Source organism: Panthera uncia (genome assembly GCF_023721935.1).
Source record: "Panthera uncia isolate 11264 chromosome B3 unlocalized genomic scaffold, Puncia_PCG_1.0 HiC_scaffold_1, whole genome shotgun sequence".
Lineage (NCBI taxonomy): Eukaryota > Metazoa > Chordata > Mammalia > Carnivora > Felidae > Panthera > Panthera uncia.
The window spans coordinates 7866714-7878760 of NW_026057582.1; the positions used below are offsets into that span (position 1 = coordinate 7866714).

The 12047-nt window shown below is 35.3% G+C and overlaps 1 protein-coding gene across 7 annotated transcripts in view; it reads right to left on the reverse strand.

Annotated features, from left to right (window-relative positions):
• Window positions 1–12047, reverse strand: part of PAPOLA (poly(A) polymerase alpha) — a 62224-nt gene that overhangs the window by 23983 nt on the left and 26194 nt on the right. For all 7 annotated transcript variants that reach the window (XM_049612199.1, XM_049612197.1, XM_049612193.1 and 4 more), the window contains exons 7-13: window positions 10644–10755; window positions 9867–9956; window positions 9638–9776; window positions 8011–8083; window positions 6565–6685; window positions 5525–5609; window positions 496–549 (exon numbers count right to left, since the gene is read on the reverse strand). In XM_049612199.1, the coding sequence (XP_049468156.1) occupies window positions 496–549; window positions 5525–5609; window positions 6565–6685; window positions 8011–8083; window positions 9638–9776; window positions 9867–9956; window positions 10644–10755 (674 nt within the window). The remainder of the gene's footprint in view (window positions 1–495; window positions 550–5524; window positions 5610–6564; window positions 6686–8010; window positions 8084–9637; window positions 9777–9866; window positions 9957–10643; window positions 10756–12047) is intronic.

Here is a 12047-nt window from a genome sequence, read left to right on the forward strand (position 1 = left end):
AATGAAAATTCTGGTTAATTTAAAAAATAAAATAAAATGCACAAAGTCAAGTATGTTTATGCAAGGCAGTAATAGGAAGTTCACACTTAAACACATGTGAGAGCAGTTCAACCATCTGAACGTCCACAGATAAAACCAGTCTCATGCTCTAACCAAAAATGCTGATGCAAAAACTGAGGAAGGAGAACCAAGCCACATTTCAAACTAAGAAGGCTACAAAAGACATCCCCGCAAATATTTAAAGGATAAAAATCAGGACACTAAAACAAAGCACCTTAAATATACAGTTAATGATACGTGGATCTCCATAAGGGAAATAAAAACGGAAATGGTGTATGGATCCCCAAATTCCTCTATTTCCATTTCAAGTAGTAAAGCTCGGCTTATGAATCAAACCAAACTGGATGGGAGGACAACCTTCTCCCATGTCCTACTGTGCTCTGTAGCTATCTGATTTTTGCTTATTTTTTCTGTAAAGTCTAATCTTATACTCACCATTCTAGGCGCTGTTTTTCTGTTGGCGCACTTGCTAGAAGTACAATATAATGCCTTTGGAGATAAAGACAACATGCTATTTATTTTATTTAACTGCTTTGTGCTGGATATTAATACCATAATGTAATAGCTTTGCGACAGTTACAGATCAGCATCAATTTAGCAAGGGGGGATCGCAATCTCAGTATGTCCATAAAATCATAAAAGCTAATTTTCACAAGTTTCTAACTATTGGTGAGTTTAATTCTTCTAAAAAAAAAAAAAAAAAAAAGAGTGATTTTATAAATAATTACCCCAAAGCAGCTTAATTCAAGGACAATGAATAAACATGAACTGATGGGTTTGGTCCAAAGACTCCGATGGAGTACTTTCTGTCTATAAGCTGCTCACTAAAATATATTAAGACAAAATTGTTTTAATTGAAGTAACGCACCATGGCTTTGGACACAAAAACAGGATCACTAAATACACATATTCTACCAGTAAGTTCAAAACAGTTCAAACACATCATGCTTTTTAACTCAAATTAAAAGGTAGCAAAAATTAAACTGAATACTGAAGGTAGGCCTCAGGATTTTTTTCAAGGAAGAGTGTAAAACTTCTATTAAAAAAAAAAAAGCAGACTTCACAAACGTGAGATCAACACAGAAATCTGATTTTTATGCGGAGTCCAATTCCATCAGAGAAAAGGCAAGTTTTCATTTCACAAAATACCATCGGAACTAAATACCTATTTTTAATCTTTTTAAATCAAACTATTTACAACTAGAGTATAATCCATATAATTTTATAATACCAAAAAACTTTCATCCAATATACTCTTCTACAGAACCCATCTCAGAGGTGCTAGAAGCCAAACTTCTCACCAGAAACTACCTCACAAAAAGCAAACTCACACCATTACCAAGGATAGTTACTAGTTTGGAAAGCTGGGGTATGATGAAAATTTTTAAATTAGTTTACTCTTTTAAAAGGCTGAACCCCTTATCGTTCACATCTGACGAATGAGGTTTTCGGGCCTGACCTAGGCCAGGAAAAAAAAACTACTAACCCCACTTCAAATTAGTCATCTGGAAAAAAAAAAAAAGAGAGAGCGAGAGAGAAAAAACATTTAGGCAGGGGATAGAGAAAATTTGGCAAGTTAAAAAACATTTTTTAACCATTCTTCCTTAAAATATTCCATTTGTTTGCTTATTATTTACGCTCATTAAGTATTTAAAAAGTAGTCACGATTCTTCATGGCTATGTAACCCAGGTGCGAGACTTGTGTGCGTCCTCTGAAAAATAACACCTCTTACTGGCAGGGGAACTGTGAGGTTCAAATGAATTGGCTTCAAGTACTTATAAACTTAAGGGAACACAGGCAGCATATTAAATGTGGAAACACGGAGACAGGTACGTGAATATGCAGCTCAAACCATACAGACCAGTACTTCCTTCACCACCAGTTTACTTTGTTCTGCATTATTTGGATCAAACCAAACAGGACAAACACAGACGGCCTAAGTAAATAAGTTAATAAAAGTCACATAAAAGCACTAAAAGCTCATGCATCTTACGAACACAGAAACCCACTCAGAGCCCTTAAATGCTCTTAAGTGCACTAAAATCCTAACAAGCTCAGTCACCTTATTTCCAGTCCCTGGGAGATTGGAAATGGGCAACAGTTTTTTTTTTTTTTTGGGGGGGGGGGGGGGGGGGGGGGGGGAGAGAAGATGGAGAAAGAGCTCACAGAAGTCTAACAACTTACAACAGGAGACAACAAACTATAAAAGCAGGCATGTACACGAAAACAAAAAAAGCAAAGATGTCTGCATTCACCTAGTACAGGGGACAAAACTCTCAGTCTCTAAACTACTCTTACAACACTATTAAAATGGATGTTCTTAATCACCGCCTTAGTCTTCAGTACAACAAATGTTCTCTATTTACAGAGGCAAAACATACAATCCATTGGAACATAATTTTGTTGGCAACTTAAAGTTTAAAATTTCAAAGTTTAAAGAGTTCAAACTGGTTCTTATTGCAATGCGGGGGGGGGGGGGGGCGTGGTAATCTACTCTTGTTACATCCTTCACTCAGCCACATTTAAGCAAATTTAAAGTAGAAGATATTAAATACAGTAATTACATTCAACAGAAATAACCTGCCATTAGGAATCCATTTATAAAACAAAGACTCATCCAACTAAGAAACAGAAACCAAATCCCAACCGAGTTTGTTAACAAAGTTTTAAAAACCAAAACTGGTATTCAATTCCTAAGATCTGTACCAGAGAATAGAAAAACCAAGAAGTATTTCAAAATTTAGACTACATATATCTTCTTATTGCTGTCCTAAAGAATGTGATGCCCTATTTCCAACTGCTACTATAATCTGCTTAAGATGTTCAAATGCTTTCAGGAGACACTTTTGAAGCCTTAATGCAATGGTCATTAACTTGACCCAAACTTAAAGTATGTTTCCCCCCCCCCCCAAAAATTTTTTTTTCACTATCAAAATGTATCCCAAATGAACTGAAACCTATTTAAAAATTCCTAAGAACAATTTAGTTGCTTTTATTACCTAATAACTATTTCCAACCAAAATATAGTATGTAAGTAGGTTTCCTGGCCATTTCATCAGAATATTGTACTTAGGTAAACTACAGCTCAGATATGTGCACTGAAAAATATAATCATCTTAGAGAAAACTCCTCACAATTCCATCTTTAATTCAGAAACAGAAGTTTACAGTTTAGTATTTTAAGTTTTTAAAACATTTTAAGGCTAATTATTCTATTCACACATACACCTTGAAATTATAATCCTACGCCCTAGAGAACATGTTGGCCCCTCCCTGTTACCTCTCCTCCTTTTTCCAATTGAAATGGAACACCTGAATGAAGTATTCACATTTCCTATGTCAACGATGATTACCTTTATTGCTATGTGTCAACCTGAATTATCTTAAAGGAAAAACATGAGAATTATCTTCTTGTAGCTATTTAAAATTGAACAGAGCGAGGTTATCCCTTTTTCTCAAAGAACACTGAGATCATCTGGAAGATGGACTCGTCTGCTTTATAAGACAAATGAAATTTCCCCCATGGTTCCCACCCTTCCAAGAACGACAGGCAGGGATATTACAACCTAAGATCCAATACATAACCAACGGCCCTGGTTTCAGGACACACTAAGCCAACTCTGACTCAAGAGACAACTAAGGATTTCGATTCAGTTGTACAGCCCACTTGGGGGGTATTACACGTGATACGTTAAAAGGAAAACTTCAAACCTGTGACTACCTGCACGTTCTAATGATAGTAAGCACTAGACTATTCTAAAGAAGAACATTTGGGAGATAAAAATACAAATAGGATTTGGAAGATGAAACCAGCCCATTATTGTCATGCTTTCAAATCTGTTTTCCCAGGACTCACAGCTAAAATTTAAATTTTTCTGATAGAATGCCCTCTATTTGTTGCTACTTCCTCATATCTCATCATGCTTGAAGTCATTTTTGATCACCTAAAATGATCTGTTTCAAGAGAATTCAGTAAATAATCTGTAACCTTTTAATCAGTCCATTGAAGACCTTATAGGGACCATTTGGTGTCAGTTAAAGGACAGCTCAAACTTTTAAAAGAAAAAAGATTAAGCAAGGTTTAAAAAAAAAAAAACCTTCAAAGCTCTAGTAATGCAAATTTATTCAAATAGATGACACTATCAAGGTTTCAATTTCAACAATTAATCTTTCTTCAAGTGAAGGAAGCCATTTCAGAAATCTCATTCTACCCACCTCGAGTTCTACCAGGAAGTGATAGGAAGAATGAATCTAATTTCGTCTTTGATTCTCAGGGATTAAGAGATGCTGATACTTTTCTACAAAACCAGTTTCTTCCTTATTCTCCATACAAGTAATTAAGTACTTTGATGTTGTAGTTTTTAAAGTATCAGAATATATGTTTATTAGTTTAAGTGTTCAAAAGGTACTTCCTCAACATTGGTTAAAATAAAAACAAAAACAAAAAAAACAAAAAAAAAAAAATCTGCCAAATGGAAAAGCACAAACTTACGGGGAATAATAAACATGAGCATTCAATGTTATGCTATTTAAGTTTTTTACTGACAACGCAGTGCTCCCAGAACACAACAATTAAGCTGGCTCCATATTGCTTTTTCATGCAAAAGATACAGAAACAAAACACAGAGACATCATGAAGGTCATCATTCTTGTTTTTAATTGGGGAAATAGCATAAAGCAACCTTGCTTAGATTATTACAAAACACAATCCAACACAAGATCAAATGGTCAGGAAAGTTTCAAGCATTAAAGAAAAAAAAATTTTTAAGTGGGACTTTGGCAAGTTTTCAGCTCAGGGCAAATAAAAGTGCAAGTCCGTTTTTTTTGTTTTAAAAAGTAAGATTTATTATAACTTACAATTTTCATCAAAACCAACACAATCAGGCTTTTAACCTGTACTATGGTATTATCATTATATTAAAACCATTAGTAAAAAATATTACACCCACTTAGATCCCAAGAAAATCATTTGTAGCAATGTCGGAAGGGGCTTTATTAACACTAGGGGGAAACGGTAGGCCAATCGTGTGCTTTACCTACTGGAAACCCTTTCCTGACTCTATGTTGACATTTTACCAGCTCTGCCTATGTTTATATAGGATCTCAATGGTAAGTTTCCAGAGCTGGCTGGAAATAGTTTCCTAAGAGAGAACAGTAACTACAGATTTCAACTGCTCACTCCTTTGCCAAAGCATACAGATTGAGAGTTCAGGTGACGACTGAGACGCCTACAGAATGGATGTTGCTACATCCGTGGGAGTTGGGTTACACCAGGTAGCAAACGGGAGGGGCTACACTTCACCTCAACAAAGAAAAACTAAGGGGTTTACTAAAATCAGTACAACCTTTGTGACAGGAAGGAAAATTTAAACTACATTAGCCTAGCAAGAAGAGAGGTCACGTATGCTACCATTAAACCATTACTTAAGAGAGTAACATGTCTGACATGCCTTAAAATACATACTTGTACTTTTGAAAGAAGTTTGGAGCTTCAAAAAGTTTGGACCACTCTGCCTTACTCAGCAAAATTTCATCTGTGATAGCAAGACCTAAATTAAAAACATATTAAAATGTTGGCATGCTTCGGTCTAACAATCTAAAATTTTAAAGATCTTAAACATACCACATGCATTCACTATAATCCTAAAATCATAACTTTAACAAATAGCAATTTTGGTCTATCGACTTTACAGCACAGAGATTCTTACATACATACACACTTCTCAAAAAGCTGGAGGATTTTTTGAGAGCCAGGTTTCTGGTAAATTACCATTACTCTAAATGCCATGCTCATAGGATGACTCTCTCCAAAAACTGAAGCACTGTCGTTAACCAAGAAAGAAAGATTTCCCCAAAGCTCTGATTCTTGCCTTTCTAAAAACAAGCTTCCTGATGTTCCTAAGCGACATCCTCCCATGAAGAGCCTCTTCAGACTACAGAAAAGAATCTTACACTTCTGAGTTTGAAGCAGGTAGTGGTACAGCTAATTCTGTTTCCTTGACTATTATCAAGCAAATCAAACAATCCTGTTTGAGCTACTTCCCTCAAAGGCCTTTTCAGGCAACGAAATTAACAGTACTGCTGCGAATGGAAGTTTAGAGGTTTTTGCAAAATAATAGGCACTTTGGCCCAATCCCGCTCAAAGCTCTTTCCAAGTATATACAGTGCCTGCTAAAAAGCATCTCTCACGTCACCCAGTGGAGACAAACTGGTAGCATTTAAAATTGTACATGGCAATGGTATGGCACTAAAGCAGCCCGTAAAGGCACAGCCAAGGAGACAGCTTTAAACTGGTTAACTTTCCAGTATATAATCAAACATAATTTGCCTCAAAGGAATTGAATGGAGCTTTTCAAGTCACTTCTCAAATATATACCGTAATCAATCAATAAACACCAAAACCCACTGCAGTGAATGCTTTCTTCAATTTCAACTGTATAACTGGGTCTACAATGGTATGCAAATCCTTCGTGTATAAAGGAGAGCATAAGGATAAACACTTACCTTGTTTAAACTCCTCAACCATGACCATCCGTGTTGAAACGGACACATTGTACGTGGAGTTCTGTTGTGGGTATGCTGGTGTAATTATAGGCATAAGATGGTACCTATCACTGGGGTTTACCTACATACAACAACAGCCAATCAGTTTCTTCAAGTACATATGCAACAGATACTTGGACTTTTTACCCCTTGTTAAACTGAACCAATGATTAAATTTTATTTCACTCATAGCTGGAGTTGAGAAAGAAAAACCATGTAAGGAGACATTGTTTTTACAGAATTTCTTTCTAGAATCAGAGATTTGGTCTAAACTAAAGGTTTGCTTCAATCATTTGGGCATGACTATTCTGGCAACCTTAAACAGTGTACCTGTCGAGCAAAAAAAGTTCTAGTTGGGCATCTACTGATGTTTAGTTTTTCTTTTTTCAACAACAGAAATGGGGATGCACACATAATTATACTTTTCGGAAACGTCCTAACAGTGTTCTGTGCAAAACAAATTTTAAACAAGATGGAAACGTAGTTTTTAATGTACCGTTAACTTAAAGGAAGTATAAACTTATTAACACATGCGGAGACTAGGTTACCCATGGTGGTACCATTTTAAGAAAAAAATGAAATGACTTAATAACTTAATCTGTATACTAATGATACGTGACATATTTCCACAAAGGAAATGGTAAACTCACATCCTTCCAGAATTAAATGCTTGGGGTTTGGAAAACTTGAAAATACATAGCTTGATGTAATTAACAGAATTTAAAACTGACATTATTTTCAATACTGCAATAAGACAGCAAATTAATGTAGAAAATCGAATCTATAGACCTTAAAGTCTTATTGAAACCTATGTTTCTTTTATCAATTAAAAAATTGCTTGTTAACATTTAAACTGAGTAAGCGATAAAGGTCGTAATTTCCCATAAAGCAGAAAGAAGCTCTTCTTTTAGCCCAACCAGGTTTTTGTAATCTGAAATATCCCAACCAATTTTTAAAATTACATCATAATAATCAGAGCGATACTGCTTAGAAGTTATCTGCCACACGTAAACATTAGACAGTTCTCCTACCACAACCCAATTTTAACATTTAGATCAAATAAAAAAATACAGGGATTTTGAGTATCTTTTATTTTTTTTTTTTTAAGCACAAATGCCCACACAACTTTGACTTACAAGGTAGTTCTATATAGAATAAATTAAAATGTTAGTGAACTTGATATTATCAACTATGTACAATTAAATGGAGTTTACAGGGTACATAATTATGCTTCTCACATCAGAGGACAATTATAGTTGATGTTATCTAAAAAAAAAAAAAAAAAGTGTAATACGGACATGTCCACTCATACGTAAAAGGATGGGAAGTCTCCCTGAAGATTATGCAGATGATTTTTACTTGTTATTGCACAGTGCGAATTTGTAGGGGAAAAAATAATACACTAACCCTTGGGTCCCATACAGGCAAATTAAGATTGCATTCTTCAGGCTGTTTCAATAGCACTGGATTTGGCCATTCCCTGTTTAAAAAGATTGTAGCACTTGATAAGACTATTGGATATTACCATCTAAACGTATTTTGTTAAACATACAGCATTTGTGAATGTGATCCTTCTTCATTCATTTTGCCCTCTTGATATATATAATCTCTTACTCCTTTCTGTTGATGTTAACACCACTCAAAATACTTTTCCTCTATGAAATTAACTTAAACCATTTGGTAGCTTTCTTAGGCTGAAGTCAAAACATCTTCTCTGACTCTCCAAGAACTGATAAAGCGCTATTCTCTTTTTTTTAGTACTATCCCAGGACATTTGATGTGTTCACCTCAACCTTCAACAGGATCAATCCCTCTTGAAAGATAAAAATCCTCTCTTTATACTAGCTATGTCCAAAGACAAGTGAGGATGAAAAAGTTCACTCATTTAGGCAAAGGAATATGAATAATTACAGAAATTGATTTGGAAAATTTTTCTCTATCTCACGACTTAAAAGTTGTTAACATGAGTATGTGTAATGAAACCTTGTGACGCAAATACGTTGTTTTCAAGACGCATTCTATGAGTTAGCTACCTCAGTCCTTTATGGAAGTGTTTAAAAACTGGAAAACATTTGCCACCCTTAGTATCAAGCTTAGCTTTTTAGAAATATTGTTTGCTATGCATGTGTAACATTACAGAAATCCTGACATCCTGTAGTCAATCTCCTCAAAATTGATTATATGTGATTAAGTGCTATCAAATCTGTAAATAACAGAATGTGTACTGAAAAGTGTGGCATAGTTCTAAATTATATTCCCAATAACTCAAATTTTTATAAAAGTAACTAAAAAGAACTGTTTTTGCAGAGGGAGTAGGTACAGGGGTTCGTAGGTATAGAGTGGGAAGACAAATCTCTGATACCAATTTGATTAAAAATCAAGAAACTGAATCTTTTAGGCCAAAGCAACTAATATGAATTGGCAATAATTTTTTATCTTACTTTTCTAAAAGAAATAATGGTTGACAAATGTGAACATAATGAAATGAGGAAGCTTTAAGGGAAAAAAAAAAAAAACTCTCCCGGGTCAATGACTAATCTCCGAGGGATGACAAATTGCCATTTTTTACACATTTATAGATATTCTTAAAAGCTTTTTATATACAATTATATTGTTAATGCTTTGCCAAAGATAAGTGGGCAACTGAAACAAAAAACAATTCCCAAAACTAATGACCTATAGGTTTAGAAGAATCCAAAGAGTAAAAGAAGTGGTATATATAAATTTTATCCAAAGTTCCTGAAACGGATACCATTCATTGGATTTTAGCAGACCTGACAGCTAAAATTCAGGGTTTATTTGCAAGATAAGGAAGCACAAAAAGCACCTGCCTTACTATCCTGGGAAAGCCAGGGAAAAGGAATGGAATTTAGGCTTGCCATTTTCTACACAATATGATCTCCCCAAGACTACCTAAACGGCTACATCATGAACTAAAATTTCAATCTGAAACCAGCTGCAGAAATGTCATAGAAATAAGACTAAACTTCAGTGTCTACAATCAATTTTATTTTAATATAATCTAAACACATACCATTTAGAAAATACCAAGAAAAATTTATGTACAAGAGTTGACGCTATTGCATTTGGATAAAGCTGGCAAGTTCTTGCTACTAGCATAGCCCAGGAAACACCACCGAGGAAACCTAATATATTGGAATAGATGTTGTGGCCTGTTGATAAGGGAAAAGCAAAAAGAAAAGTTAGTGTTGAACAAAAGTTTAAACATTTTTAATAAGCTAGCCAACAAATTCTGAACTCACGTTTGGCCCACAGTTTGATAGCTCTCAGAGTTAACCTGAAGTTGTCAATGTTTGGTACTAGATGTAAAATTTCATCGGTTACCCTGCAACCTGATTAACAGGGAGTGAAAAAACAGAACATTAAATCATCAAAAGTTTAATGACCATATTTCTTTTCAATTTTCTAAGACTGATGTCAAACTTAAATAAAAACATTTCACAGAAGCAGTCACATTAACTGATTTAAAAAGCAAATAAAAAACTGAAAACTTGTATCTCCTATCACAAGTATTACCATAAACCAAAGAGTCTGAACTATAATCTACCTAATCTCAAACTTTCATCAGATAAATTAGAACGTCTTCCAGTCCAGATATGCTGAGAAGGGTTTCATCCCCTTAAGTTTCCAAGAATTACTCTTTGAGAGCAAGGCAACAAGCAACGTAAATACAACAGTGTTCAAAATTAACCCCTTTAAACACAACATCTGAAAAGGTTACAAAGGATCATCATCATCACAACTAATTCGGTTATACAGTGAAACCTACACCACTAGCAACAGAGTACAGATGTCAGTCTTTAAATGTCCCAGAAAGAAAACACGTTGACAGTTCAAGATACCAGTGAATAAAATAAATTCCCTCTGGCAGTCTAGCTATTAAGTAACGTGTATTTTATCTGACTCGCTATGGGTAAATAGCATGGCTATAAAAAGCTCCATTATAAAATCTGAGTTAAAAACGATTTCATATTTGACAAGAACAGCTACTACACAAATGGAAGTGGGTTTTAACATACCGTTAAGACTTCTTATGCATCTTATGTCTAAATTCTTAAGCAGACTGTCGTCTCGTAAGTCCAAGTCTTCCGGAATAGTCTGCAGTGCTAATCTTGCAAACAAAATATCAATCTAGAACAAAAACAAAACTCAACGTTCCATATACATCAAACTATTTTTAAGGCATTTCTTTAAAAAAACAAAACACTTAATACTCTTTAAACCCAGGATCTTCTCATCAACTATAAACATGACAATGCCTCCAAAAGGCCAAACAACATGAATCTGTACCACAGGTTTTTTGTTTTTTTTTTAATTTTTTTTTTAACGTTTACTTATTTTTGAGACAGAGAGAGACAGAGCATGAACAGGGAGAAGGTAAGAGAGAGAGGGAGACACAGAATCTGAAACAGGCTCCAGGCTCTGAGCCATCAGCACAGAGCCTGACGCGGGGCTTGAACTCACGAACTGCGAGATCATGACCTGAGCCGAAATCAGACGCTTAACCGACTGAGCCACCCAGGCACCCCTGTACCACAGGGATTTTAATCAGATGTTAAAACATAGCACTATGAAAGAGAACTTGAATAAATACCTATTTGTCATTTTAGTCATGCTTACTAAGTTTTATTTACTAAAGTTCATTAACGCAAAAATTAACTGTTTAGTTCTCCCTCTATATGAACTGTGAATTGATCATATACGAACCAATACAGTGCCCAAATACAAGGCCAGTATCCCTACATTTAGCCCAAATACAGCTGCCAGTACAAAGGGGGCTCCGTATGTTTAAGAACTTACATATCTGTAACATTACACTATGTTTCCCCAACTTAGTTTTGACTAAATAGAAACAACCCAAAAAAAAACCACTAGCTAATTCTGAAGGCTTAGAGAATGAAACGGACAACACTTTTTCCCTTTTCCTCAAGAAGAGGTGAGAGCACGAAGAAACAGCATGGATTTGGTTGTTATTCCTGAGGGCATGATTTCATGGTTCTAAAACTTCGGATGCTGTCTATGTCTAAAATAAGCCTCTTAGAGTATCAATTTAAAAAGCAGTATTTTAAGAGCTTATTGTGAAAAATCACTCAAACATGCACCTATAGACCAGAAAAACAGCTGTACACTTTTATAAATAATTCCTCGTGGCACAGGATAAAAGTTCCAATGAGGGGTGCCTGGGTGGCTGAGTCGGTTAGGCGTACAACCTTCAGCTCAAGTTATGATCTCACGGCTTGTGAGTTCAAGCCCCGCTTCGGGCTCTAGGCTGACAGCTCAGAGCCTGGAACCTGCTTCAGATTCTGTGTCTCCCTCTCTCTCTCTTTCTCTGCCCCTCCCCTGCTCATGCTCTGTCTCTCTCTCAAGAATAAAAAAACATTAAAAGCAATTAAAAAAAAAGTTCCATTGAAACAAATTCCAAC